The sequence below is a fragment of the Rhodofomes roseus genome (genome assembly GCF_022264815.1).
Source record: "Rhodofomes roseus strain CIRM-BRFM 1785 chromosome Unknown C8Q71scaffold_1, whole genome shotgun sequence".
Lineage (NCBI taxonomy): Eukaryota > Fungi > Basidiomycota > Agaricomycetes > Polyporales > Fomitopsidaceae > Rhodofomes > Rhodofomes roseus.
In genome coordinates, this window is record NW_025952957.1 from 2,225,511 (window position 1) to 2,252,298 (window position 26,788).

Sequence of the window (26,788 nt, forward strand, 5' to 3'; positions counted from 1 at the left end):
CGCGCTTGTCACGGGTCCTGCGCGTCACTTCATTCAGACCTCCACCTACTCACTTTAATCCCTCCGCAAGGCATCCGCCTGCCCCTACGCCGAGAAACGCTCTCATCTGCCTCAGTAACTTACCCACCTCGTCTCCCAAGCCAACTAGCCCACCATGGATATCGACAAAATGTTCAAGGTGAGCTCGGTCCGTGCCGGCTTCGATGGTTCTGTCATTCATGAGTATCCTAGATGCCCAAGCTTCCTGGCGGCTCGAATAAGAGGCGAATGCCCGAAGCTCCCACACCAGAAATGCTCAAGAAGATGAGGGTGGACTCAGAAGGAACAGCTGCCCCTGCACCTCAGAATGGAACATCGGACAAGGGCAAGTCGCGTGCGACGGTCGAGGATGTGGATGAACACGAAGAGCGAATGGAACCCGACTTTGCACCTGGTGGCGATGCAGACTACTTCGCTGAGGAGGACGAGGAAGGCCGGTTCTATGGCGGTGGGTTGACGCAGGAGCAGAAGGATATCCTCAATATCTTTGACCAGGCCGGAGGAGAGGAAGCTAGGGAGGACGTACGTGTCTCATTCTGCCCTGTTACTAGCCACCTCTAATTCTAACATACTACAGCTCGAGGAGCTATCTCTGCCAGGGATCCGCAGGCTCCTCAAACGATTTGAGGCGGCCGCCAACAAAAACCAGGATCAACGGTCCAAGTATCCTGATGATCCCACGAAGTCCGCCATATCTCTCGACTAGGACGCAACGCGCTGACATGTCTGCCGTAGATTCATTGATTCCGAAGCGGACCTCGATGCAGCAATAAAAGCCCTCCTTCCACTTGCCCAGGCTCCTCTGCTAGCCTACCCAGAGCTCGTCAAGAGCGGCGCATTAGCCCGTCTAGTTGGCCTGCTCAGCCACGAGAATGCAGACATTGCACTGGACGTGCTAGAAGTCATTCACGAACTGACAGATGAAGAAGTGGGCAACGAGATTGAGGAGGGCGAAGAGGGCGAGGGGACTAGAGAAGAGGCCCTGAAGATGCTTATTAAGGGCCTGGTAGGTCTGTCTCATCTGCGCTTCATCTGGCCAATGTACTCATCAGTGACTGTCAGATGGAGAATGCAATATTCGAGCTTCTCGTGGACAATCTCGGTCGCCTCAACGAAGCGGAAGAGGCGGACAGACAAGGCGTCTTCCAGACACTAGGTCAGTAGCTCTCATACTACACAGCGTTATGAGGGTGCTCATGGCTCCCAGGCATCTTCGAGAATATTATTGGATCCAATGCCGACTTCGCGCCACAACTTGTCGCTGAGACATCTATCCTGAAGTGGCTCCTCGATCGAATACAGTCCAAGGCGAATAACGAGAACGGAGGGTATGCGGCAGAGATCATGTCTATCCTGTTGCAAAATAACCGCACAAGCCGGTTAGAGTTCGGCAAGCAGGACGGTGTCGAGACCGTGCTGAAGGTCTTGTCGGTATGTTATCGATCCCAGTTGTCACCCAGCATCCAGTCTGACCCTGTAGCCAGCAATATCGTAAACGCGACCCAGTCGATGCAGACGAGACCGAGTTCATGGACAACGTCTTCGACACCTTGTGTTCAGCGCTAGCAGAGCCTGAGATCAAGAAGTTCTTCCTCGACAGTGAAGGCGTCGACTTGATGGTCCTCTTGATGAAGTGCGTATACCCACCGCTTCTCCCATCAAAAATCAACTAAAGCTTGTTTCCAGGGAGAAGATGCAGGCGAAGTCACGCTCGATCAAGGTGCTCGACTACGCCATGTCAGGCTCAGCTGGTACAGCAACATGCGAGGTCTTCGTGGAAGCACTCGGTCTGAAAACCCTCTTCTCTGCCTTCATGGGCAAGGTTTGTCACAGACGACCTCGTCCTTGAGTACGTTATTGACAACTAGTAAAAGGCGCAAAAGAAGAAGAACCCCGCAGCAGCACCAGCATCCGGAGACGCATCACATACGCTCGGCATCGTTTCTTCGCTCCTGTCCAACCTCCCATCTGAGTCTCCCGCGCGGATTCGCCTCCTTACGAAGTTCGTTGAGAACAACTACGAGAAGGCAGAAAAGCTGCTTGAGATCCGAGACGCAGCGCAGACTCGACTCAAGAGCGTGGAAAAGGAGATCGAGGCCGAGAAAGAGGTGGGTCACTGACTGGTGTGTGAGTTCCACTCACTAATGGTTTCGATTTGTTTAGGAGCTCATCGCAGAGGGAGAGGAAATCGGTCCAGAAGAAGAGGCCCTGTGGTACTTGCGCCGCCTCGATGGAGGATTGTTCACATTACAAACCGTCGACTACATTCTTGCGTGGATCGTTATGGAGGATGATGGGGTACGTCGATGTTCGAATCCACTGCGTACATCTGACGACCGGTCTCCCACAGATCCGCACCCACGTACAGCAGATGTTGAGCAGACGGAATCGCTCACTCAAAGACATCATCGGCACCCTCCAGATCTACCACGACAACGTCGACGAGGAAGATGTGAATGCACAGGACGACGGCTCACCCTCGAGGAAAGAAATCCTCAGAAACCTGATAGCATTCCTCGAGGCCTGTTAGCGCGACCCTTGAAGCGCGCACTGTACACTACTTTTGCTTATTACTAATATGCCAAAACACCCGGACGATGGTAGGAGTCCATTGCGAGACGAGAGCGAGGAGATGACTATGCGACAGCGAGGAGAGAGGTGGAGGACAGGAGCATATCGAGGGCACCCTTGGTCTTGACAAGCTCCTTCTGGAAGCGGAGCTCCGCTGCGACCTTCTTCTGAAGACGGGCGAATAGAGTGTCAATGAGTGGCGACTGTCCGAGTACTGGTCTGTACATGTCTGCGGCCGCGGGTCAGTATGTGTACAGTGGCTCCCTCGTGCAGACTTACCAATGACGAGACTCGCGACATCACAAACCATCTCGCCGAAGCGAGGGTCTGCTACGTACTTTAGGAGTAACCGGAGGACTGGCTCCAGTAAGACGTCGTCTCGACCGGCGAGGGCTGTTTGGAGACCGTCTCGGTGAATGAGCTCCTGGATCAATGAGAACGTTGTTGTAGGCGGTACTTGCTGTGGGCCTGAGTAAGCATCAGTCCATCGGGATGCGCACGATCGAACGTACTGATTTCAGCACAGAATCCAGTGCCGCAGAGTACTTGAAGTTCTTTAGGAACTTGTCGTATTGCCGCAGTCTCCTCTTTCTCCTGCTCTCCACCTTGATCTCGTCAATGTCGCCCACAGGTTTTGACTTCGTCTTCTGCTTCACGCGGCCCTGACCGATGTTTGGTAGGACGCCAGTGAGTAATGAGTCGTACGCCCCTGCGCGCACGGCAGCGAGAGACTGTTCATATGCGGCAGACTCTGTCGCCTTCGGTTGTCGCCGCCGTATGGACAGAGTGCCGTCTGCCATGCCGGCCGCAATATGCGTCTCGTCAGGCTGAAATTTATTGTGAGCATCATGTCAATAGCTATCATACATTGAACGGACATACCGAGACTGCAAGACAGAGAATAGGCGCAGGATACCGCATTGTGTGCACGACCTTATACGTGCTGACGTCGTATACCTTCACCATTTGGTCAAGTCCACCGGAGAGAAGGCGGCTAGCTGTCGAGTCGAAAGCCAGTGCGGTGACCGTCTTTTGATGGTTAGATAAGGCCCGGGTACACCGACCGCCTGCGACAAGATCCCACACGCGCAGAATGGGACCTGCGGTGGACAGTGCTATGGTGCCGGAAGGGAACATAAGGACTTGCTCGACAGGGGCGGTGTTCTGACCTCCGCCCTCTCCGGACGGTCCTCCCATCAGCATCTCACACTCTCCTGTTCTCGAGTCGTACAAGCGTACAGTAGCGTCATATGAGCCAGTGAGGACGAGATGGGGGTTTGAGGTGGAGACCTGGCCGGTGCGGACGTAGTCGGTATGATCGGTGAAGGTATGTGTACATGTCTGGGATGGGACGTCCCAAAGCCTGACGGTGGTGTCGTCGGAGCATGAAAGTACTTGTGTGTTGTTCAGGGTAGAGAACTTCGTGACATGCACGGGTTGCTTGTGCACGTCCAACGTCCGGAGGATCGCACGAGAGTTGATGTCAAAAACCTGTGAGACTAGCGTTCAGCCGTTATGCATATAAAGTCAAGCAGTTGCAAGCGTCCTGGAAGCCTTGTTCCAACACTGCACCCGACTTCGAAAGAGACATTCACTCACCTGGATCAGGCCTGTGTCGTCTCCCGCGACTACCAGCTTGCCGTCCCCTCGGATACAACCGCTCCGGGCAATGTCTTTGAACCGCGAGATAGATTTCGTGACCTTCTGTGTTCTGGGCGCATAGATCTGGATGCGTGTGGCCGCAGTGACCGCATACCGGTGAGGCTTTAAGGGAGAGAAGTGGACAGAGGTGACCGGTGCGTATTCCTTGATGAACACGGGGTGCTTGAACTGTCGCCAGTACCTCGACTCGGAGTTGTGTTTTGTCGCGGCTGGCCGGGGGTGTTTCGCGACGACGACGGGCTGGTACTCCATGGCGGGCGGTGGCGGGCGTGCAGCGATCGAGCTCGCTCTCGAGTTCTCGACGGTGCACAGTTTTCCCGAAATGGCAGTCGAGAATTTCGGACGCGCCCACGTGATGCAATGATAAGAAGATCGATAGATCCGGGGAGAAATGAGATTTTCTGCGGCGCATACAAAATCTGTGCCACAACCAGCCTTTCCTCCAGCTTGCTGTAGCCCCCCTCTCTCCTTCTCTCCCTCTCTCCCGCTCTCCTCGCTTTCCTCCCTCTGTAGCAAAAGCCACTATGTTGTTGTACAACGACGTTATCAGCGGCGACGAGCTCTTCTCCGACGCCTTCGCGACGTACGTCCCGTCCATTGCAGCGATCCGGGGCGCATCTGAAATGCTAATCTTGTCTCGCTTATAGCAAGGAGGTCGATGACATTGTCTACGAGGTTGACTGCTCCTTGATCACCGTCAAGCAGGGTGCCGATATTGACATCGGTGCCAACCCGTCCGCGGAAGACCAGGACGATGCGCTCGAGGAGGGTGCGACCCAGGTCAACAACGTCGTCTACTCGCACCGTCTTCAGTCCACGGTCTTCGACAAGAAGTCGTACCTTGTTCACCTCAAGGTATGTACATTCGCTATAAGCCAGCAACAGCACGCTGACGGGGCCGCTTAGAGCTACATGAAGGCCGTCAAGGCCGAGCTCGAGAAGTCGAAGCCCGAGCGTGTTGGAGCTTTCGAGAAGGGTGCGCAGACGTTCGCGAAGAAGATCGTAGCCAACTTCAAGGACTACGAATTCGTATGTATCTGGTCTCACCAACTGCATACATCCCGCTAAGGAAGACTTCAGTACACCGGCGAGTCCATGAACCCTGATGGCATGGTTTGCCTCCTCAACTACCGCGAGGATGGTGTCACTCGTGCGTACCTTCCCCACCTAACCTGCACCTCGACTCACAAATAGACCGCACAGCCTATTTCACCTTCTGGAAGGATGGCGTCAAGGAGATCAAGTACTAAATGTATCCCTATTCACATATTGGCTATTTTCGTGACGCATGGTTTCTTGTCGGATGTTCTCTGTGTTGGTGTCTACCATGTTGAATCTGTAGCTTTTCCGGTCAAACGCGCAACATATCGATCGATCGAGACGGTTTAGGATCGGCGCTAAGGCATTCCAGTAAAGTACGGTATATCCGGATTAAATAACAAGAATAATACAGCAGTGCAGGTCGACAAGATCACCTAGCTACCTCAAAGCTCGTCGTGGTGGTCGGCCGCCAACGGCACCTGCTCCTGTTGTGACTCGTTCTTGAAGGGGACCTTCGGGTCGAGCGGGTTCTTCGAGTTCTCCTCGACGAAGGCGACGAGGCTCTCGAGGGAGCGATCGCCATTGTAGTCAATGAACTCACGGGTGCCTGCAGGCTTGAACTTGAGGGTAGGGAAGCCACTGACACGGAACGGCACAGAGGGAGGGAGGTCGTTCTCCTGCGCCTCCATCTTGGCACTAGAATGTCGTTTCAGTAAGTGAACACGAAGCCAACGGATGTAAATCGCTTACATGGTGATACGGTCCTTTACTGCCGCGTAACGGTCGCCGAGCTGGTCCCAAGTTGGCTTCAGACGCTTGCAATGACCACACCTACACAACGTCATCAGAACAAACCTTCGCTGCCTGCAAGAAAGACGACTGACCAGCTAGCGTACAACTCGATGAAGACGTCCTTATCCTCATCGAAGACAACCTCATCGAACTGCTTGCCGACAAGGTTAAACACGCTCTCGTCCTGGGTTGCAGGGATAGGCTGGCTCTTGAGCTGGGGCTCGAGCTTGCCGTCCAGGAACTGCTGCACCATGCTCTCAATCGCCTCCGGGGTGACCTCCTTAGCCTGGTCGTACGGGTACTTGAGCTGCTTTTGGGTGTCCTGAATGACGAAGCTAGGCCACTTGGGTTCGACGAGATTGAGCGCCTTGCCGTGGTCGGCGAACTTGATAGCGTCGATCCAGACGAAGCTGACGTCGCTGTGGTACTTCGCAGCGACAGGACGGATCGCAGCAATCTGCTGGTCCTTCTTTTCTTCGGTCGGGTCAATGAACAGGTAGGCAATCGGCTTGCCGCTCTCCGCGTAGACGTGGTAGTTCTCTGTGCCGACCTCCTCAAGAACAGGGACGGACATCTCCTGGAGCCACTTCTCGATGTTCTTGACCTTGGCGGAGCCGACGGGGTAAGGGTACTCGGTCTTGGGGCCATCAAAGGCGCGGAAGACAACAATGGTGGGAGGGGTGACACCGGCCTCCTCAGCGAGAGCCTTGTCTGTGGTAACACCGAAGAGGTAGTCGTCACGGTGCTTGTTCGCCGTCGCCGTGAATTCGGGTCCGGGGGCATCCGTCTCAGCGGGAAGGAAGGCAACGGCAACGACCTTGTCTGCTTTGATGAACTCCTGGTAGTTCTCGGATGTCACGTCAGATACCGCAGGGAGGGATTGCCTGAGTAGTCGAGGAGAGTCAGACACGTGTATAACAACACAGCGATTACAGACATACTTGGCCATGTACGCGACGATACCGTCTGCTTTCCGAGGGCCCGTGTAGTCGCTGTAGTCACCTTGGCGGTAGACTCGCAGCGTCCTATGCGAAAGCCGTAAGGGACAAGCACGTACGAGCTATGCGAGCGACTCACGGGTAGCCCTGGATCCCATTGGCGCTACAGAGATCTGCCTGGTCAACACAATCGACCTTGGCTAGCTTCACGATCTCCTTCAGAGCCCCCGCGGCCTCCTCATAGTGGGGAGCCAATGCCTTACAGTGTCCACACCTAGCTGGTCGTCAGAACAGACCTCACCCACGCCCAGAAGTATCCATACCATGGTGCGAAGAACTCGACCAGAATGACAGGCTCCGGCTTGACCACAGCGTCGAAGTTCTCCGCGGTCAGGTTGATCACGTCCGACGCGTCGGCGGTGGCCAGAGAAGCATAAAGCGCAACTGCTGAGGAGGCAAGGAGACTGAACCGCATGATGGCGGTGGGGGAAGAGAAAGAGCGACCGTTGGACTGTCGCGCCCTGGCGAACGGTGTTATATGGCGTCTGTCAAGCACACTGACGTGTCACTGGCCTGGTCACCGAATCAGTATCGGTCCACTCTGAGTCAGCAGCATTCAAATCCTGCTCACTACAGCCGTTCGGACACTGCTGTGTCCGAACAACGATTGCCTGGATTCCGACACAACGACTCGGAGTTCACTACACTGCTATGTAAACGCGCGGGCTGCTGTTTCGACAATCGTGCGCGCCAACTGCGAAGCCACGTATCTTGTCTGTTCAGATCAGTCCAGGATCAGTCAGCCGTTCGTACATAGTTCGGCATGATGGACTTCGACCCTCAAATTGTGCGAAGAATATTCAAATATCCTCGTCGTAACTAGCATGTGCAAGTGACAACTGCCTAGCCAGTAGAATAGTAATCGTTACAGTAGACCCAGATCAAAATCGCTGCCTTTCTGTCGACCGCCTCCATAGCGTTTGGCGCTTGGATTGAACGGCCGCGGTGGCGGGAACCCGGTCACCGAGAATGTATGTGATCCCGCAAGCGGCGGCGGCGAAGGTACTATAGATGCAGTCAATATGGGTATCTAGTAGGACGATGACAACACACTCACTCTTACGGCGCCCATTGCCATTGACTGTCACTGAGGGCGGCGCAGTGGACGCGGCAGTCAGAGCGCTCGCTAAAGCAGAGGGCATTCTGCTGGGAGGAGCCGAAGGTGGTGCACTGGGGGTGGACATCGTCCTGGATCGTGCAGGCGATGGGCCAGGCGGAGGAGGGGGAGGCGCAAGGGATTGCCGCGCTGCAGGAGAGGGACCAGGCGGGGGCGGGGGCGGACCTGGGGGCGCTCGGACAGGACGAGCTGTCGGTGAGGGGGCGCGCAATCCCTCGTCGGATACCGCGCGCGATCTCGGAGGAGGCGCAGGAGGGGCAGCCATGCTCACGGGTCTTCGTGCTGGCGGTGGAGGGGGGACAGCACGCCCCGTGCCATCTGGCTTCAAACTGGATGGCCTCGCAGGTGGAGGTGGGGGTGCCCTGCCGGGTCCATGGGAGGTTGGAGGTACCTTGCGAGCGGGTACATGCGGCGCAGCGGATGATGGTCGCGGCGGGATATCGGGCACGGAGCGCGTAGAGGCGGCAGACGCAGTACGAGAGGGCAAAGGAGGCGCGAGCGACGATGAGCCATTGATAGCAGGGGGAGCTCTCCGTGGAGGCGTAGGTGGCCCTGTAGGAGGCGCTGGGACTGATCTAGACGGCAAACTTGGAGCTGGTCTGTTCGGGGGAGTGGGTGCGCTGGGAGCAGGAGGAGGCGGTGCGGCAGGCCTCGCGGGACTAGGTCTATTGGGCGGAGGTGGGGCGGGTGTTGACCGTGCTGGAGGAGCCGGCGGCGCTGACGGGACAGCAGAGCGATGAGGGATAGAAGGCGGTTTACCTAGTGTTGGAGGTTTCGCTGAAGCGGAAGATTCAAATCAGCACCAATCGAGGTGGTGCAAAGCAGGACGCACCTGCACTCGATTGCCCAGCAGGCTTCAATTTCGGCACGCCTCCCGCGAAAAGTGAGCCGAGTTGGGGAGGCCCTCCTGACGCAGACGGCGACGGTGAGATGGATGGTGCTCCTCCCGAGCTGGCCAACCTTCCTCCTGCGCCCCCACCCTTGGGGGTTTCGACAGCGGGTGCACTGCGGTCATTAGTGACGGATTTCTTGAGTCTCTTGCCGGCCTGGATCTGGGCTAGCAGCTCAGAGGATGCCATGGGAGGCGTGGAGGTGGTGGAAGGCGAGTACGGAGATGAGTGTGCGAGACAATGGACACGGCACCAGCCACCCAAATCCAAGCGTCATCGCTTCAAGCTGCGGCGTAGACCGGCGCGGCGCATTTGCTCTCACACTGACAGTCACCCTGACCGGACTCTGCAGTGCGTGGCGAACGTTGCGACAGACAATTTGCACAGAAGCATAGAGCCCACTAGGCTTGCGCCAGCTATTCTCGATTAAGTACGAAGTACAGCATTACATTGCACCAGGCAAGTATTACAGTAGGGAAGGTGGTAACCTCACTACACGGACGAAATAGGCAGCATCGTGCCCCTACGACGCACCCTTGCTGCTCCCTACCTGTGCAACGTGCGGACTGGTAGCTGGGGAGGTTGTGGCAAGTGGGGGCGGCCGAGGCCCCCTGACATTCTTCGTTCCAACACCACCAGCCTCCAGGAGCCCGACTCCGGTACCTGGGCTCGTCAAGGGGCTGGGCATCGGAGGCACGGGAGGGACTTCTGGTGAGAGGAGTGGCGAGATGGCCTCGCACAAAGACTGAGAAGATGGGAGGCGGGGTAACGCGGGCAGCGCAGCAGTGTCTCGAGCGGCACTGCTTATTGCTCTGCGAGGCGGAGGCTTGACCAGTTGGCCGAAGGTGAGCCTCCGACTCTGCACACGACTGGAGTTTCGCGATGGCGCAGATGAGGTACGGATCGTCGAGGAGCCCTCCATGACCGTGGGCAATTCGTCGCGCGTCGCGGTCCGCGACGAGGTCACCGACTGGTGGCGGGATGCAGTCCTCCAAGAGAACCGCCGAGACGGCTCTTCAGGAGAGAGATAGCTGTCTTGGCGACTGAGGTGCTGTTCTGCGTGTTCCGAGTGGACTGTAGGCGAGCGCTCTACATGCGGATACGACGAATAGGCTGTGACTTGGGTGCGAGTTGTTGAGCGAGAGTCGCGGGGCGATGTGTAGGGGAAAGCGGAAGGCACCGACGACTCTGGCGACCACAACAAAGACAGCTTGCGCTTCTTCCGAGGGGTAGTCGGAGTCATCCGTATGATGTCTGAACCGATGATACTGGCGCGGTGGGTCGCTGGAGACATCCCTTGATCGTCCTCATCGATAACAACGAAGATCTGCGGACGGTCACGACGTGGTGGGACAGGCCCAGTAGTGATGGCGGCAGCCTCCCGTTCCAGTCGTTCAACGTACTGCACCTGGAAGGGGAGAATATGACGCGGTCCAGAAAGCGGTCCCTTCGGTGTTTCAGTTATGTTGGCAGGAGCACTGCGCGGGAGTTCCACGTCAGTCGCGTACTGGTCTTCCTGGCCAGTAGCACTAATGTGCAAGATCAGGTCGCCATCCTGTCCATCTATCTGTCCTCGAGTAGAGCGAGGCCGCACAGGAAGAGTGTTCGCGTGCGAATCGGGGGACATTGGTTGCTCCATGAAGTGCAATAGGAAGGGGCTGGGCTCCAGGAGGGAGGTGGGCCGCTGCACGGAGAACCTCCAGTCATCAGTCAGCACACTGATCCTGCGGGGACCGTCGAGACGGGGCACTCCTTCGCGGGTCCCTCCGGCGTAATTGAAGACTCCTGCTCGACAAGATTAGGACAACGTTGCCTTCAGGAGATGGGATGGTACTCACCGATGACAAGCAAAGCAGCCAAGCTAAATGGGATGAACTGAGCGAGTGAGTCCACCCACATAGCGGCCTGAACGACCGTGGCTACGTCCAGGACAAATAGACTCATCGGTCTTGCCACCTCTGCGCTGAAGACCCTACGCAACCTACCCTTCCCGGCGGGAGAACGTGGTGTCCCTAGGACATACAGTCGCGCTGCGACGTAAAGTTCGAGGAACATGAGGACGCCGGACAGCGAGATTGCCACGGGCCAGAAGCTGCGACTCCAGTCAGGATAGAGTAGCTGAGGAGAGAATGGTGGACGCACTATTGCCTATAGCATACTGCGATGCCGGATGGCCCAACCAGGCTACCCCCCTACGTTAATATGGCACTGAATAGATAATCACGGATAGGCTATACCTAACAGCGCCGGTTCCTGTAGCATTCACGGCAAATACAAGGCCTGCAAATGGCATGAGTTCGGGGCAACACGAGGTGTACTGCATCCAATGGTACCTAGTACAGTCAACAGACCAAACCAGAGAGCATACGTCTCTAGTCGTTTCATCCCGAAATGTCGCAGTCTCCAGGTCAACATCAACAGTCCGACAATACGCACGGACTGCGAAGCCATGCTGCTCCAAGCAATAACGACGGCTAGAGGGTTTTGTGGTCTAGTATCCGATCATGGGAGGTATGTATTCACTTACTGCAACCTATGGAGTTTCCCCTCTGGCCACCTAGATTCAAGAGGGAGCAGAAGCTCGCCAGTGCGGCTACAGCAAAACATAAATTCAGGATGAACAAAGAAGCGTTATCGTCAACTTCTTGCTGAGTAGCAGCGGGGGTCGCGGAACCCTTCTCGCTCTCGTCCTCCGTGCTCGCTGCGGCTTCGATGTCCTTGACGGGTTTCTTCGCCCGCTTGCTCATGCATAGTCGAACACCTCGACGTGCGAGCTCCCGAATCAGTCTTGAGCTAAGGGCGCAATACGCGCTACTGACAAGGACCCATCCGAGCAAGAACGCAGCGACAACTCGGCTGCGGTTTTCCTGTGAGGCGTCATTATTGCAGGCAGACACGGAGACTTACTAGTCGGGATGGTTGAAGACCTCCTGGACAACCGGATTGCGAGGGTCCTGGATGCTGACCTGCCCATTTACAGTCTCTGCAACAGACATGTGAAGGAATATGTGACTCTCTTCTCCGGTACGCCAGGACCAGCCTGACCAAGTTCAGTCAGAGCGTGAACGAAGGGAATTGTGGCAGGCCAGCTGTCCGAACGAAGAGTGGTAGCACCAGCGACCAACGCGGACCGAGACGTGAACGAACAAGACCTAGGAGGGAGGTGAGTTCAGAAAGCCCTGCCGCAGTGTTGACCAGCAACGAGGGCAAGCTGAGGATCAGTCGCTGCGCATTCCAGAGCAGCCTTGGCTGTGTCTGGGCGCCTTCTGCGCAGCCGCATCACCACACCGAAATGTACTCAGGCCAAACTGACAGGCCACTGCAGCCGCGATGGGATGACAAGCCCTCACGACGATCTCTGTGCAGGCGAACAATGTATACACAGGCGTAGAAACATCATGGAAGCAGAACCACGGTGGGAGCCACATTTACTTACTTGCTCCGGAGGAAGTTGAACGTCCGCATATCGGAGTCGCTTTGTTCAAGTCATTGAGCGTGTGTGTTCCGAACGTCGGTGTTCTACTGTATTCACTTTCGATCCCCGATGAAGTTAGTGATTGAAAGGTTAGCCCCCGCAATTCGGACCTTAAATGTAATGTGGCCACAAACCTCAAGCACGTGATATACGCGTGATCCGCGACTTTCAGGGTTTCGCGCCTTCGACGCGCCTGTCTATTAGCTTCGCCCCCGCCTCCGTCAGTGCCACCGACGTCCTGCTTTGTCCTCGCCCTCCCTCCCAATCTGTCTGGCACTGGACACAGTTGATTCTGGATTGTTCTCCCCGTGCCTCTGTCCACCATGGACGGCACGCAAACCCTCACCACGGCTGCCGACCTCGAGATGCGGGCGGCCCGTGTGGCTGATCCTGGCACAGGTAAGTGGCTGCACTAGTACTGACCTTAATATCCTCGCACTCTGCTCATCTATACTCAGACTTAAAGACGAAGCTCAATGTTGCGTACGAGCTGCGGGAAATGATAGATGTAGTGCGAGAGGCGGAGGCAGCTCGCGTCATACCGCACATGGTTCCTATCCTCTTGGACATCCTCAGGTCCGGAGAGGTCGCTCACAGCAAAGATTCGCTGGAGTTTCAGTTCAGGCGCTGCCTCTTGGACATTATTCATCGCCTACCTGCGAACGACGGAGTGAAACCGCAGGCTGGCCCTCTCCTCTCTGGAATGTTGTATCTGCTCCGTTACGACAACGAGGAGAACGGTAGCGTTTGCTGCAAGATATTCGCAGAAGTTGCGCGCTCGTATAAGTTGCTCACCGAAGAGCTGCTGAAGGAGTATTTGGACCTTTACGCAGACGTCCTCCGTAACATCCAAGGCTTAGTCGACGAGACTTTGTCGGAGACTTCTGCTGTCGTGGATGCCAATGTGGCGCTCCCTGCTCGCCGCAGTTTCAAAGTTCTAGGGGAGTACGCGATGGCAACTGTCTCGCTTACTCAGACATACAAACAAATGGTTCTTCCTGCACTACAAGAAATCCTTCCCTTGAACGTCTCTGCTCTGATGGTCGAGGCGCCTATCCAACGAAAAGCCAAGGAGGATTACGAGGCCATGGGAGGCCATTGGGCGGGAATGGCACCTGGATTCAAGAACCCTGCCGTATTCTCAGACTTTACGTCTGCCCAGATCAAGTTGCTTTCGTGCCTCGCGTTCATGTACCGTGGAGGGTCAGAACAGTTTGGAGCGGAAGGGGACACCTTGGCTATCACCGCCGTCCGCCTCCTCCAAGATTGTCCGCCGAGTGCGATAGCTGCGCGACGAGTACGCATAGACCTCGCGATCCACTTTTCCCAACTCATGATTGTCAACAGGATTTAATGGTCGTATTTCGACATGTCCTTAGCTCTCCCTACCGCCGGGCTATAGTACCATACATTGACAAAATCTTTGACGACCGGGTACTATGGGGTACAGGAGTTGGCTGCAGAGAAGCTATCAGGTACGCCTTTTCGTAGTCACAATCGCCTGCGTCTGACTAGACCGCTGCTATAGGCAGATCGCCTTTGCCTGTGCAGGCGACCTCGCTCATCACCTGAAATCCGACATGACTCCGACGCAGCTCACTAATGTCTGCATGCTCTTCTTGCGTCATCTCATGGATCCTCGTCTCCCTGAATCCATGCATCATCTGTGCGCTAAGGTCATATACGGGCTGGTGGACCATATTGCGACGAAGGATACTCCACAAAACGCCGCGCGTACGCTCAGGACTGTGCTGGACGCGACCGTAGACAAGGTCAGCAGCTTGGCCGACACCCAAGCGTATTTGGCGAACAAGGTTGCCAACATGAGCAAAGCGGAGAAAGGAAAGGAAGACGATATCTCCGTGGACTACACGACCATTGACAAGGCAAGACCCGTCGGTGGCGCTATGTATGCTGTTGAGAAGCCAGGAGACGCTCTCGTCGGTGAGTTTGCACTACGGAACAGAAGGACAGTACTCATCAGGCTATCCACGTCAGGACACCGCCAGCTGGTTCGAACGCTGATACCCGGGTTTCGCGTTACATTGGGCGCTATGAAGAAATGCGATGCGCCGGTCGCAGACGGCGCTGTCATCGCACGTCTCTTCGACAGTTCTATTCGCTGCGTCTGCGCATTCGATGGCGAGACGCGAGATGCACAGGATGCCTTGGAGTGGCTTGGACTCGGCCTGAACGAGGTCAACCTACATGTATTCCAGGAAGTTTGGACCCAGAAGATCGACTTCTTCTGTTCCAAGGCCGAGAAGCATCCAGTAGTCATGCACTTGGTGCAAGCCCTGTTCAGCAAAGAGCCCAGTTCTGCGACGCTAGTTGCGATCGTACTGCGGTTCCTCGTCAATCACTTGCCCGATCTCGGTGGCCGTGACGATAAGACGGCCGCAATCGTCATCCGGATGTTCAAGCTGACCTTCGGCGCTGTAGGGCTCTTCTCCCAGTCCAACGAACCTATTCTAGCATCCCACCTGGGGAAGTTGATCATGGACTGCTTCCCGCTCGCAGCAAAGGCGACGAGGCCTAACAACTACTTCCTCCTTCTAAGACTTCTCTTCCGGGCCATTGGAGGCGGCGGCGGCCGATTCGAGTTGCTCTACAAGGAGGTTTTGCCTCTACTTCCTGAAATGCTGGAATGCTTGAACCGCCAGCTCCTCATCTCCGAAGGTCCCACCCGCGATCTCGTCGCAGAACTGTGCCTCACCGTCCCGCTACGTCTCACACACCTCCTCCCTTACCTCTCGTATCTGATGCGTCCTCTCGTTCTGGCGTTGCGGGGCACACCGGAGATGGTGTCCCAAGGTCTTCGTACCCTCGAGTTATGCATCGACAACCTCACTCCGGATTTCTTGGACCCGACTTTGAACACCGTCCTCCGGGATTTGATGGAAGCGCTGCATAAGCACCTCAAGCCACTCCCGGCGAGTCACCAACACTCGCACACTACCATACGTATCCTAGGCAAGCTGGGCGGTCGCAATCGACGGCTCTTAGACAAAGAGCCCTCACTGAGCTACGGTCATCACTCCGAACCGATGAAGGCTCGAGTATCGTTCGGAGGTACCATACAAGCCATCGAGCTCAGTTCTGTCGTTACGCTAGCTCAGTCCACCCTCGTCGGGGGTAAAGTTGGCACGCCGTACCGTCTGCACGCATATGACTACCTCGAGGCATGCCTTGCTCTACTGCTGCATGAGGTAAGTCATTCGTCTTACAATCATAGCACCTACGTTGCCGCTCACCCTGTGAACACGAAGGGCTTAAGGGGCCGCGACAGTGAACAGGTCTTTTTGACTTGTCTCGAGGGCCTCCACGATGCCGTACACATAGAAGGTCTCAAAGAGCGGGCTGAGAAGACTCTGCAAGACGTGTCGAGATGTGTCATCTTCTCCGAGGTCCGCCGTAATTCGTCGAAGGATACCGCTCTCAGGAGGTACCCCAGCCAGCAGTTGTCATGTTTCCTCGACGCAATGCCTCGTGGCATCGCTCGCGACAACCCTGCGGAGGCCCAGAAAGCTCAGGAACTGCTCTCTGCTCTCCTCGGCGAGTTGGTTGACATGGCCAATTCACCAGACGTGTCCACGCAGGACGTCGCGCCGACTCTGGCCCAGATCGCTTTTCGATTCAATGCCTTGTGCTTGGAAGACGCCTGGGTACGCAGGGCTGCTGGTTGCAGCGGGATCCGTATCATGACACGCCTGCCAGGCCTAGGAGTGAAATGGGTCAATGATCGCGAGCTTGACCTGATTCGCGTGCTTCTGTGCGTCTTGAAGGATATGCAGTATGACCTTCCTCGCGATGTGGACCACGTCGTCGACGTTCTGCTGGAAGTCATCCGCGTCGGCGTCACGGAGTCGCAACCGTTGGGTGAAGAAGGCTCGTCGTCTCGAATGAAGCTGGCCGTCCTGATGAACATCATCATGGCTGAACTCGCAAGCTCCAGCGCCATCGTCCGTACCGCGTCGCAGAAGTGCATCGAACTCTTGGGCGAACTGTACCACAAACGACCCGCGGAACTCTTCATGGCCAATCGCGATCGACTCTTGTCGCAACTGTATACCAAGCCTCTCCGCGCACTACCCTTCCAGATGCAAATCGGAATCATCGAAGCAGTCAGGTATTGCATCAGCCTGCAACCGCCTATGCCAGAGTTGAACGACGAGCTACTTCGTCTTCTACACGAGACCCTTGCTCTCGCCGACGCCGACGATATGGCTCTCATTGGAAGGAACAATGCGAGGCAAGTGAGCATGGAGATCATCAAGCTCCGCGTCGCATGCATCAAACTGCTGACGGCGTCCATGCCGCTGACCGACTTCTTCGGCAAGCAGCATCAGACGCGCCAGAGGTAACGATGTGGTCATCCCGATGGCTTGACACAGGTGCTCATAATTTCGACTAGGGTCACTGGAGTGTATTTCAAGTCACTCTATTCGCCAAATCTGGAGGTCAAGGAGGTTGCACACGAAGGTCTCCGAATGGTCCTGACCCATCAAAGCAGACTGCCAAAGGAGCTTTTGCAGACTGGGCTGCGGCCGATCCTGATGAATCTCGCGGATCCGAAACGGTTGTCGATACCAGGGCTAGAGGGTCTGGCGAGGCTGCTCGAGTTGCTCACGAACTACTTCAAAGTAGAGATTGGGCACAAGCTACTCGACCATTTCCGGGTCGTCGCTGATCCTCAGATGCTATTGGCGTCGTCAAAACTACCCTTGGCAGAGAACGAAGGCATCACGAAACTCGTCAGACTGGCCAACATCTTCCATCTTTTACCATCCGCAGCCCACATCTTCCTCGAGAATCTGGTGAATGCTATCGTGCAGACAGAAGCGCAGATGCACTTCTCCAGTCAGAGCCCATTCTCTGAACCTCTGGCCAAGTACCTGGATCGGTATCCAGTGGAGGCCGTCGATTTCTTCATGCGCCACCTCCATTTCCCTCGGCACATCCGCACTTTGAGAAGCATCTTGCAAGCCAAGCTTGCGGCCAATGTGTTAAGGGAACTAGCGTCCCGAACCTCGGTTATCGTTTCTGTATGTCTCGAAGGCCGCGACCCTAGCTTGGTTCTGCCTGGGCTTCTCATGTGTTGCGATCTGGCCGAACTGATCCCAGGCTGGCTGGCGTCGAACGCGTACGTCGTGGATGCCGTGTTAGCGTTGTGGGACATCGAACCTTCCGCTATCGATCTGCTCGGCCCTTCCGTCGGCGACGTCAGACAACGGTACTCTCTGTTAATTTCGATCATCATGAAAGCCTTGCAGCAGACGCCGCGAATCGACCTCCTGTTCCACTTGGTCTCCGTCTTCTCGCGCAACCTTCCTTGGGATATCATCCACGTCTCCCAGTTCTTCTACCAACACATTGCTTTCAGCGACGACCTCGCGTTCCGGCGGAATGTGCTCACTCGCTTTGTCATCTGGTTCCGTGACCAATCTGTCCCGCAGGTGCAGAAGGTGCATTTCATCCAGTACGTGATTACACCGACCCTTTTGGTGCACGCTGCGCGCTCTTCGTCGAAGCTTGGACTCCTCGATGAAAGCCTCGTCAACAAGATCCATGTGCACATATGGCAACCGATGAATGACGATGCCACCTTTGCGCAAGATGACGACGTCTTCAAAGTGGAGTTACTGCATCTGACGACCGTCATGGTACACCGCTATCCAGAATACCTGCAGGATGCGAAAAAGGACATCATACGCTGCGCCTGGCACTACATTACCAGTGAAGATGCCATAGTCAAGCAGACCGCTTATCTCCTCGCTGCGCGCTTCTTCGAAGCTTTTGAGGGACCTCAGAAGTTTCACCTCCGTGTCTGGACAGGATTGCTCAAGCCACCCCACATCGAAGCCAAGGCCCTCGTACGGCAAGCGCTCGATATCATAGCCCCTGTTCTGCTCCGCTCGCAGTCTTTCGACGGCGGATACCCTCAATGGGCGAAAACCACACGTCGACTCCTCGCAGAAGAAGGGGCAGGGTGGTCACAGGTCGCCCTCATCTACCACCTCATCGTCCGACAACGTTCGCTATTCTACCCTGTCAGGGCACTCTTTGTTCCCCATATCGTCAACTACATTTCAAAGGTCGGCTTAAGTCAAGGGTCGCACGATATCCGAACGCTCTTCGAATGTCGATCTTTGTCGGTGGAGATACTACAGGTCGTCTTTGATTGGGAGCAACAGGCGGCGGCCTCCATGTCTGATCCTTCCTCGGACAACGACACGATGGATGTGGATTCAGCAAACGAGCGCTCTTGGACCACACCCCTACCTTTGCGTGAGAGCATAGTCAGCTACCTCGTCCGTTTGTGCACCATGGCGCATGACGCCCAGACGCGCGCTGCGATTTTGCCTCGGGCCCTCGAACTCCTGCGGGCGATAGTAGGGCCAAATGGATGGAGTGACGTGACATTCAAGTTGCATTTCTTCTCCCGTGCTCTCGAGCAGGTGCGTATCATCGCTTAGCAGGCCACCATAATGTCTGATGGTATTCCTCTAAGAACGACTTCAAGGGAGACGCAACGATGCTAGCTCAAGCACAGAGTTCAGCGAAAGTGTTGCAAGTCATATCCGCGGAGAAGGACGACGCATGGTGCATGGCAAATGCTGGTATTCTCTCAAGGCTTGTTCGCAAGGGACTTCTCAGCGAGGATAGCAGTCTCCAGGACTCACTCCATATTGTCTACGATCGCCTCGTGCGCCTCTTTCCAGTCCCCAAAGAGGATGAAGAGCAGTCGTCGGAAATGTCTGAGTTCCACGCATTTGTCTACACTTCTATTGGGGAGAACCTCAGGAACACAGAGGAGCTACGGGCCAACTCCGCGCCTGTCTTACGAGGCGTCTTGCTCATGTTGAAGTCGATTATCCAGATCACGCCGGAGCGCATAGAACCGTTCGCTGGGCCCCTCATGAAGCTACTCAGCAGGCTGGCCCGAGACCACATCCAGTCGTCACAAGCAACACCCGGTTTCGAGCAGAACGTGCGCCTCATCCTGAACATCCTGGAGATCTCGCAGTCGTCCGTGGCCTATCTCGGCGACCAGAGGAAGTGGTTGCTCAGCGCCTTGGTTGCATGTGCCGAGAAGTCCAAAAGCCATAGTCTGTGCAAGGCTGTCCTGGACATCGCGAGAGAGTGGGCGATGAACAAGCGTGACCCGTATCCTACCATGAAGGAGAAAGCGACGCTACTTCAGAAGATGGCTGCGTTCGAGTTACGTGGCGACCGAGCCGAATCCTTGTTGAACCTGTACCTCGAGTTGATCTACGACATCTACACGGAACCCAGCCTGCGACGTTCGGATCTTACGACAAAACTGGAGCAGTCCTTCCTTCTGGGCTGTCGTGCGGCCGATCTTTCCCTGCGAGAACGCTTCATTGACCTAATGGACGTCAGCATACCTCGGTCGTTATTCAGCCGCCTAACATACATCATTGGTGTTCAGAATTGGGAGGCACTTGCGGACCATAACTGGATGTTCCTTGCGCTGCACTTGCTTCTGGGCTCCGTTGACTCCGAACATGCTATCATGCCTGACCGGAAGGGGTCTTTGGAGGAGTCTTTCACCTCCCCACCTCTTGCCCTGGAGGGTGCCTCGTCTCTAGTTCGACCCATGCAACGTCTCCTCTACCTCGATCCTCAGAAAGTCCATGATGTCTGGGTCTCTGTGTTTCCGGCAGCATGGGCTTGTCTGTCCAGACGCGAACAGATGGACGTCACCCATCACTTCATCGCACTACTGGGCAAGGACTACCACGTCAAGCAAGTGGATCTGCGCCCCAATGTCGTCCAGACGTTGCTGGAGGGTGTTCTGGCGTGTTCACCACCGATGAATCTCCCGCCGCACTTAGTGAAGTACCTGGCGAAGACGTTCGGTGCCTGGCATGTCGCCGCGGAGTACCTGACCTCATCTTTGGATCATCTGCGTGAAGATGAGGCAGTCGTTCGCGACACGGTCTACGACTCACTCGCTGAAATGTATGCAGAACTGGCCGAAGACGACATCTTCTACGGCTTATGGCGCCGTCGTGCACTGTACACGGAGACGAACGTGGCCATTGCGTACGAACAGTGCGGCATGTGGGACCAGGCCTCTAGCGTTTACGAGACAGCGCAGAGCAAGGTACGCGCTGGGAATCTCCCGTTCTCCGAGGCGGAGTTCTGCTTATGGGAAGATCATTGGATGCTGGCGGCCGAAAAGTTGCAGCAGTGGGAGGTGTTGTACGACCTGGCGCGTGCGGAGAACAACCATGAGCTGCTGCTCGAAAGTGCATGGCGTACCAAGGATTGGGCAATAACGGATCAGCTAGCTCAGCTCGAAGAACAGATTGGCCTTCTACCTGACGTCGCAACACCAAGACGCAGAGTATTCGAGGCGTTTATCGTTCTGGTAAAGACCTCCGGTACCGAGAACTTCAAGGCCGCCGAATTCACGAGGCTCTTGGAAGACGCCATGCAATTGTCGCTCCGCAAGTGGACGAACTTGCCATCCCATCTCTCAGCCGCCCACGTACCATTGCTGCAACACTTCCAGCAGTTCGTAGAATTGCAAGAATCGGTGTCCATCTTCACCTCCCTCGCTACTACCCACCCGCATAATCTAGAGAAGAAGTCTTCCGATCTGAAGATGGTACTGCAGGCTTGGCGCGAGCGACTGCCGAACCAGTACGACGATATCAGCATATGGAGCGACCTCGTTGCCTGGAGGCAAAATGTCTTCAACGCCGTCAATAAGAAGTATCTCCCAATGATCACCAACGCTAACACAGCTGCAGGAGCTAGCGGTAGCAGCGCGCCTACGTTTGGATATCGAGGTTACCATGAGACAGCTTGGATCATCAATCGATTCGCCCATGTCGCTCGAAAGCATGACCTGCTGGACGTCTGCTTCAGTCAACTCAACAAGATCTACACTCTGCCCAATATCGAGATATCGGAAGCCTTCCTGAAGCTCAGAGAGCAAGCGCGATGCCACTACCAGAAACCGGGCGACCTCCAGGCGGGACTGGAAGTCATCAACAATACGAATTTGATCTACTTCTCGACCACTCAGAAGGCTGAGTTCTACACGCTCAAAGCTATGTTCTACGCCAAGTTCGGTCGCAATGACGAAGCGAATGCAGCATTTGGTCAGGCAATCCAGCTAGACATGATGCAGGCGAAAGGATGGGCCGCTTGGGGAAAGTACCAGGATCGTCTATTCAAGGAAAACCCCGGGGAGATGGTGCTCGCAGCGCATGCAGTCCATTGCTATCTTCAGGCTGCAGGCTTGTACAAGAGCAGGAAAAGTCGACCACTCCTGGCGCGTGTTCTGTGGCTCTTGAGCGTAGATGACGGTAACCTCACGATCTCTCGAGCCTTCGACACCTACAAAGGGGACGCTGCTTATTGGTACTGGATCACCCTCATTCCGCAACTTTGCCTCTCGCTTTCGCAACGGGAGTTGAAGCAAGCGCGGTACCTGCTGCTCAATCTAGCCAAATTGTATCCTCAGGTGCGTACCCATGCATTGATGTGTTACAAGGTAGCTGACTGGGTATCCATCAGGCTTTGTTCTTCCAGTTACGTACAACGAAGGAAGATCTGAGTCTGGCCAGGCATCAAGCAGCGAAGGTCGCAGCCATCGCTGCTCAACGTGCGGCATCGCAACACAGAAGTGAAGGCGGTCATGATAATGTTCCAGACGCTAATGGCGACATCAAGATGGGTGAAGAAGCGAGTGGTTCGGTGCAGCACTCACCTACGCGGTCGACGGGTACTGTGGGCGAGGCTCGTCCTGCAGATGCTGCGATGCCGCATGCTCCTCGCCAGTCACCGGATTACGTCGAGGAAGTAGTGCAGATCTTGAAGACGGCCTTCCCGCTGTTGATTCTCAGCATGGAGACCATGGTCGATAATATCTCCACTAGATTCAGGGCATCGTCCGAAGAAGAGATATACCGGCTCACATGCATCCTTCTGCAAGAAGCTGTCCACGTAGGTTCAGTTTACTTAGCAAAACAACGACCTTGCGCTAACGATATGGATCTTCAGTATTGCACCTTGAGGGTCAACGCAGATGAAGACAGTCATTTGCACAACGCGACTGCGCAGACTATCGAGAGGTTTGCACAGAGTTTGTCAGGACCCATACGGGTAAGTCAATAGTTTCCTGTGGGTCTCAAATTGTCGAAGATGACACGTGCACGTAGCAAAATTGGGACGACGATTTCATCAAGGGGAAGCCTTCTATGGCCGTGTTGATTCAGCGGTTGCAAAAGTGGAGAGACAGATACGAGCGATATTTGGATGCAAGACCCCGTGTCCAGTCTCTGGACATGCTCAGTCACCATTTGCTAGAGTTTCAGTATGGCAAATGGGACGAGATCGAAGTGCCGGGTCAATACACTGAGGTAATGCCGAGACCATTGATTATTTTCAACGGCTGACGATGCTTTAGGACAAGGACAGCAATCAGAACTTCGTCCGACTCCTCAAGTTCGGACCGACGTTCGAACACTGCCGCACTCATGGCTATTCGTGGAAGAGATTCGCTATCTACGGTCATGATCACTCGAGGGCTTCGTTTGCCGCCCAGACTCCTGCTGCAAAGCACTGTCGCCGGGAGGAACGTCTCATGCATCTACTGCGCACACTAAATCTGTACGTCTGCAAGTTCTGTCTCCTTCCGTAGCTAACACTCCCCCAGGACGCTTTCGCGCAAGAAGGAGAGTCGGAAGAGGAATCTCCATTTCCATCTGCCGGTCGCGGTCCCATGTTCGAGCAATCTACGACTCCTACAGAATGATGCGTCCTATATCACGCTCGGTGACATCTACGATCAACACTGCGAGGAAACAGGCATTTCACGCGAGGACCCTGTCTTGTTGGCTAATGACAAACTTAAGACGGCTGTACGAGAAGCCTTTCAGGCGACGGGCAGGAGGGTAAGAGCACTTTCTCCCTCCATCAACACACAGCTCATGAAGGCGTAGGTTGACAAGACCGAGTACGTCACTCTGAAGAAAGATCTAGTTGATGAGGTCGCCGTCAAGATGATTCCGCCAGACGTCATCAGCCGAGTAGGTGTCTACATTTTCGCTCGCACAATAGTACTCATACCCATCAGTATATGCTGAGGATCATGAATGGACCCGGTGAATTGTGGCGCATGCGCAAGCAGTTCGCGCTCCAAATCGCATCGACCAGTTTCGTGACCCACGCATTCTGCCTCACGAGTCGTCTGCCGTCACGCTTCCAATTGTCCCGCGAGACCGGGCTGATGTATATGTCGGAACTGATTCCTGGTGCGATCTTCTCCGTGCTTACACGCTGCATAGCCACTCACTAAGAGAATGCAGGCATGTCGCCGCATGCGCCAGTCCTAACCAGTCCCGACGTGGTGCCGTTCCGGCTGACACCCAACATGCAGCACTTCGTGGGCCCGATTCTGCTTGAAGGCGTCCTTGCGGTGGGCATCATGACGATCGGTCGCTGCCTGACTGAACCAGAGGTGAGTCTGCCCCGATCGCGATGCGAAGCTGCTAACGCCCCAGCAGTTTGACCTCGAGTCGCATCTGTGTCTGTTTGCTCGGGACGAGGTCTTGACGTTCCGCGCCAGACAGGTTGGCCAGGAGGCTAGCTTCCGCACGGCTGTTACTGGCGTGATCGACGGAATCGTCAAGCGAGCTGAGCTCTTGGGTTGCAAGGCAGAGCGCGAGACTGTACGTGAAAAGTTCAAAGTGTTGAATGTGTATGTGCTGAGCGTTCGAACTAGGCTATCGTCGTGAAGGAGCCGCAGAACCTCCCGAATGTGCCCTTGGTGCAGACCGTAACGAACTTCATCTCTACTGCAACGAACCCCATGAATCTCGCGAAGATGCCGGAGACGTACCTGCCTTGGTTCTGATATTGGAATGTTGTATTTCTTTCTCGACTGCTATCTCATCTGTACACGTATGTCACAATCGCAATTGAATGGATACATCGCATTATGGAGCAAAAATGAGTGTGATGTTACGTCCGGTGGAAGCCCTCTGTCTGGCGGAAGGCGTTGATCTGTACCTCGCTCTCTTGCATCATCTGGTACTGCCCATGAGTATCCACGCCGCAGACGTGAATCATAGAATGAGCCTCACCTCCTCTGCCATGTTATAGATCTCAGAGCCCGGCCTGTTGTACATCATCGCATTCGCAAACATCAAGTACACGTCCCTCTGGAATTCCAGCGAGTTGGCAATCAGCCCGTCCTTGATGCGCGACTTGATGGTCTTGAGGTCCATGGGCCGCTTCACGATGTCGTGGTAGTCCGGCGCCTCCGCCTTGCGGATGGGGTTGTGGAAGATGTTGCCGTAGCGGTGCTGCGAGATCTGGGAGTGCAGCATGCCAATCATGTTTTGGAAGCGCTTGGAGACGACGGGGTTATCTACGGCGGGCGGACGACCTATCCGGCGTCTGAGTCCTGTCGAGGGTGCTGTGGCGGGTGAGTAGCGGGGGTGCGTGGTGATAGTGACGAATGCATACCGGCTTCCTCGTCGTCAGCGGGCTCGGAGTCTTCCCGCGGACGTTTCTTGTCTCGCGCCGAGTCGGACAGGGAGTCATCTAGGTCTGTTGCCTTCCGTTTGCCTTGCAAGGACGTCAGCTCTCTTTCGAGTGTACAAGACGGTTCGTCGCCGCCACGGTTCTCACCGTCTGCTCGCTGCGCCTCATCCGGAGATGCTGTCGACTCTGGGGATTCCCCTTGCTTGGCTTGGTTGGTGTCTTCGATCATGTCAGCGAGAGCAGTCTCCGGCGACTCCGCTGGAGTTGGAGGTGGTGGTTCCTCGTCTTGCCCCGCCTGTGCTGTAGTGTCATCCTCTGCCTCTGCTGCTGGGGTCACTGTAGGCTCTTCTGCTTCTTCTGGAGCAGCACTCGGCGGTGCAGGGAAGGGGCTTGACTGGTCTTCGACTACCATGTCGACGTCGTCTTCTGAGCCCTGCTCTGGTTCCTGGGGAGCGGGGACAGTATCCTCGTGCTCCTTAGTCTCATCCTCGCCAGTGAGATCAATTTCTGGAACCTCTTCCGTTTCCTGATGTACCGTTTAGCGGCCGTCCAGGTCTGCATATAAGGGCACGATGGGGGAAGAGGCCTACATGGACGTCTTCGAGCGGTTCCTCCACAGCCTTCGAAGGACTGGACTGGTCAACAGAAGTGAGGTCAGACTCCTGCACCTCTTGCACTTCGGACTCCGAGATGTGCTGCACAGGTCAGTACCGTTCGACATGCTCACGTTAATCGTAGCATCACACACCGTTTCAGACGCCACTTCCAGCGATTCTTGGACGCCAGCTACTTCGTCGATCTCTATGTCTACGGCAGGCGTAGCCTCCCGCTGCTCGGTCGCGGGTTCTTCTGTGCGGCTTTCCTCGTCTTTGTGACTTTCGGAATCTTCTGTGGGCAGACCGAGATTTGTCCTGACTTTTTCATCCCATCGTCCAGCACGGATGTCGTCAATCTCTGCGACGAGAGTTCTGGTGTTCCTCAGCTGAACACATTTCGCTGCATCTTTACCGCATAAGCTACGTACTTGAATCTCGATTCTTCAGCAGCAATCAAGTCTTTGAGTTCCTGTATACGTCTTTGCCAGTGTATACTGGCTAGCTTGTGGTGCAGAGATGCTGCGCCACGCTCGGTTATTGGGTCAAGAAGTCAAGGTTGACTCAGAAACCTACCACGACGGACGGCGAGTGCGTCCGAGCTTTCGACGACATTCTCAGAATTGGCGAAACGCGCGGACATGCTGAACTGACCATTCAAGTTGGGCCTCTTGCATTAGTTGGGTATAGATCACAGAACAAGTCTAGATACAACAGCTGCTTCAGCCACTCGTACTACAACAGGACGATGGCTGCTGACTTGGGGCGTGAAGAACGTCTTTGGGCGCGAGATCATAGGATGTGCCGAGAGGACTTTGGCCACCTCTGGCCAAGAGTTGGAGCCATATTCATACACGCACTGACAGAGGAGGAGGCGTTCGACATTGTTCAGGCTGGACGCGTCGGCCTCTGTCTGTCTGCCGCGACCACCAGCGGCCATGCGATTCGCGCAAAGGGAGAGAAGCGAGGCAGCAGCGGCGACGAGAGGGAGTGGCGGGAGGTGGAAGCGAGGTCGCTGCATCTGTGCCGGTGTGCGCAGGAGACGCCCCCGGGCACCCGGTGATTGCCGGCCGGATGCCGGC

General features: G+C 55.5%; 8 protein-coding genes across 8 annotated transcripts; 3 read left to right on the top strand and 5 right to left on the bottom strand.

The window, feature by feature from the left end:
- Window positions 1-11: 11 nt before the first annotated feature.
- On the top strand, window positions 12-2,912 carry C8Q71DRAFT_732061 (Catenin-beta-like protein). The gene is made up of 11 exons (XM_047922233.1): window positions 12-178; window positions 232-561; window positions 617-723; window positions 775-1,045; window positions 1,102-1,195; window positions 1,247-1,470; window positions 1,524-1,672; window positions 1,726-1,861; window positions 1,914-2,147; window positions 2,203-2,337; window positions 2,390-2,912. Exons 1-11 carry the CDS (start codon window positions 155-157, stop codon window positions 2,567-2,569), a joined length of 1,884 nt encoding a protein of 627 aa, XP_047785111.1. The 5' UTR covers window positions 12-154; the 3' UTR covers window positions 2,570-2,912.
- On the bottom strand, window positions 2,676-4,524 carry C8Q71DRAFT_697728 (WD40 repeat-like protein; the record flags this gene model as incomplete). Its single annotated transcript, XM_047919985.1, has 5 exons — window positions 2,676-2,839; window positions 2,890-3,070; window positions 3,123-3,437; window positions 3,493-4,101; window positions 4,210-4,524. The coding sequence occupies 5 exons, from the start codon at window positions 4,522-4,524 to the stop codon at window positions 2,676-2,678; spliced, it is 1,584 nt and encodes a 527-aa protein (XP_047785112.1).
- Window positions 4,525-4,796: 272 nt separating this feature from the next.
- Window positions 4,797-5,522, top strand: C8Q71DRAFT_698341 (translationally controlled tumor-associated; the record flags this gene model as incomplete). Its single annotated transcript, XM_047920015.1, has 5 exons — window positions 4,797-4,855; window positions 4,920-5,127; window positions 5,179-5,301; window positions 5,353-5,422; window positions 5,476-5,522. The coding sequence occupies 5 exons, from the start codon at window positions 4,797-4,799 to the stop codon at window positions 5,520-5,522; spliced, it is 507 nt and encodes a 168-aa protein (XP_047785113.1).
- A 234-nt stretch (window positions 5,523-5,756) lies between these two features.
- Window positions 5,757-7,518, bottom strand: C8Q71DRAFT_719851 (protein disulfide isomerase; the record flags this gene model as incomplete). The annotated part of the gene is made up of 6 exons (XM_047921321.1): window positions 5,757-6,009; window positions 6,064-6,144; window positions 6,198-6,989; window positions 7,047-7,130; window positions 7,183-7,317; window positions 7,340-7,518. The coding sequence occupies 6 exons, from the start codon at window positions 7,516-7,518 to the stop codon at window positions 5,757-5,759; spliced, it is 1,524 nt and encodes a 507-aa protein (XP_047785114.1).
- Window positions 7,519-7,968: 450 nt separating this feature from the next.
- On the bottom strand, window positions 7,969-9,450 carry C8Q71DRAFT_903376 (uncharacterized protein; the record flags this gene model as incomplete). Its single annotated transcript, XM_047928817.1, has 3 exons — window positions 9,053-9,450; window positions 8,161-8,997; window positions 7,969-8,108 (listed from the first exon to the last, which is right to left on the bottom strand). The coding sequence occupies exons 1-3, from the start codon at window positions 9,297-9,299 to the stop codon at window positions 7,969-7,971; spliced, it is 1,224 nt and encodes a 407-aa protein (XP_047785115.1). The 5' UTR covers window positions 9,300-9,450.
- Window positions 9,451-9,488: 38 nt separating this feature from the next.
- Window positions 9,489-12,423, bottom strand: C8Q71DRAFT_732073 (uncharacterized protein). The gene is made up of 7 exons (XM_047922234.1): window positions 12,018-12,423; window positions 11,638-11,966; window positions 11,444-11,584; window positions 11,348-11,390; window positions 11,253-11,294; window positions 10,949-11,202; window positions 9,489-10,895 (listed from the first exon to the last, which is right to left on the bottom strand). The coding sequence occupies exons 1-7, from the start codon at window positions 12,104-12,106 to the stop codon at window positions 9,634-9,636; spliced, it is 2,160 nt and encodes a 719-aa protein (XP_047785116.1). The 5' UTR covers window positions 12,107-12,423; the 3' UTR covers window positions 9,489-9,633.
- Window positions 12,424-12,780: 357 nt separating this feature from the next.
- C8Q71DRAFT_39676 (FAT domain-containing protein) lies at window positions 12,781-24,654 on the top strand. The gene is made up of 17 exons (XM_047918303.1): window positions 12,781-13,882; window positions 13,933-14,060; window positions 14,114-14,529; window positions 14,584-15,794; window positions 15,855-16,945; window positions 17,000-19,043; window positions 19,097-22,087; window positions 22,141-22,569; window positions 22,627-22,728; window positions 22,785-22,985; window positions 23,033-23,235; window positions 23,282-23,519; window positions 23,568-23,654; window positions 23,702-23,879; window positions 23,934-24,085; window positions 24,132-24,296; window positions 24,350-24,654. The coding sequence occupies exons 1-17, from the start codon at window positions 13,085-13,087 to the stop codon at window positions 24,479-24,481; spliced, it is 10,566 nt and encodes a 3,521-aa protein (XP_047785117.1). The 5' UTR covers window positions 12,781-13,084; the 3' UTR covers window positions 24,482-24,654.
- C8Q71DRAFT_732083 (uncharacterized protein) lies at window positions 24,557-26,713 on the bottom strand. The gene is made up of 10 exons (XM_047922235.1): window positions 26,467-26,713; window positions 26,361-26,410; window positions 26,283-26,308; window positions 26,138-26,228; window positions 25,862-26,081; window positions 25,704-25,808; window positions 25,261-25,639; window positions 25,096-25,197; window positions 24,711-25,045; window positions 24,557-24,654 (listed from the first exon to the last, which is right to left on the bottom strand). Exons 1-10 carry the CDS (start codon window positions 26,644-26,646, stop codon window positions 24,589-24,591), a joined length of 1,554 nt encoding a protein of 517 aa, XP_047785118.1. The 5' UTR covers window positions 26,647-26,713; the 3' UTR covers window positions 24,557-24,588.
- Window positions 26,714-26,788: the final 75 nt, after the last annotated feature.

Excerpts from the sequence above, each read along its gene's own strand:
- C8Q71DRAFT_732061 (XM_047922233.1), top strand. The coding sequence starts at position 155 with ATGGATATCGACAAAATGTTCAAG. Across the intron at positions 724-774 it reads TATCCTGATGATCCCACGAA|ATTCATTGATTCCGAAGCGG; the intron begins GTCCGCCATATC and ends TGTCTGCCGTAG. Across the intron at positions 2,338-2,389 it reads TCGTTATGGAGGATGATGGG|ATCCGCACCCACGTACAGCA; the intron begins GTACGTCGATGT and ends GGTCTCCCACAG.
- C8Q71DRAFT_39676 (XM_047918303.1), top strand. The coding sequence starts at position 13,085 with ATGATAGATGTAGTGCGAGAGGCGGAGGCAGCTCGCGTCATACCGCAC. Across the intron at positions 23,880-23,933 it reads TATGTCGGAACTGATTCCTG|GCATGTCGCCGCATGCGCCA; the intron begins GTGCGATCTTCT and ends AAGAGAATGCAG. Across the intron at positions 24,297-24,349 it reads GCAAGGCAGAGCGCGAGACT|GCTATCGTCGTGAAGGAGCC; the intron begins GTACGTGAAAAG and ends CGTTCGAACTAG.
- C8Q71DRAFT_732083 (XM_047922235.1), bottom strand. The coding sequence starts at position 26,646 with ATGGCCGCTGGTGGTCGCGGCAGACAGACAGAGGCCGACGCGTCCAGC. Across the intron at positions 25,809-25,861 it reads TGGAAGTGGCGTCTGAAACG|CACATCTCGGAGTCCGAAGT; the intron begins GTGTGTGATGCT and ends TGACCTGTGCAG. Across the intron at positions 25,046-25,095 it reads CGCTGACGACGAGGAAGCCG|CACCCTCGACAGGACTCAGA; the intron begins GTATGCATTCGT and ends CACCCGCCACAG.
- C8Q71DRAFT_732073 (XM_047922234.1), bottom strand. The coding sequence starts at position 12,106 with ATGTCTGTTGCAGAGACTGTAAATGGGCAGGTCAGCATCCAGGACCCT. Across the intron at positions 11,391-11,443 it reads TGGTCTGTTGACTGTACTAG|GCCTTGTATTTGCCGTGAAT; the intron begins GTACCATTGGAT and ends TGCCATTTGCAG. Across the intron at positions 10,896-10,948 it reads GGCTGCTTTGCTTGTCATCG|GAGTCTTCAATTACGCCGGA; the intron begins GTGAGTACCATC and ends CTTGTCGAGCAG.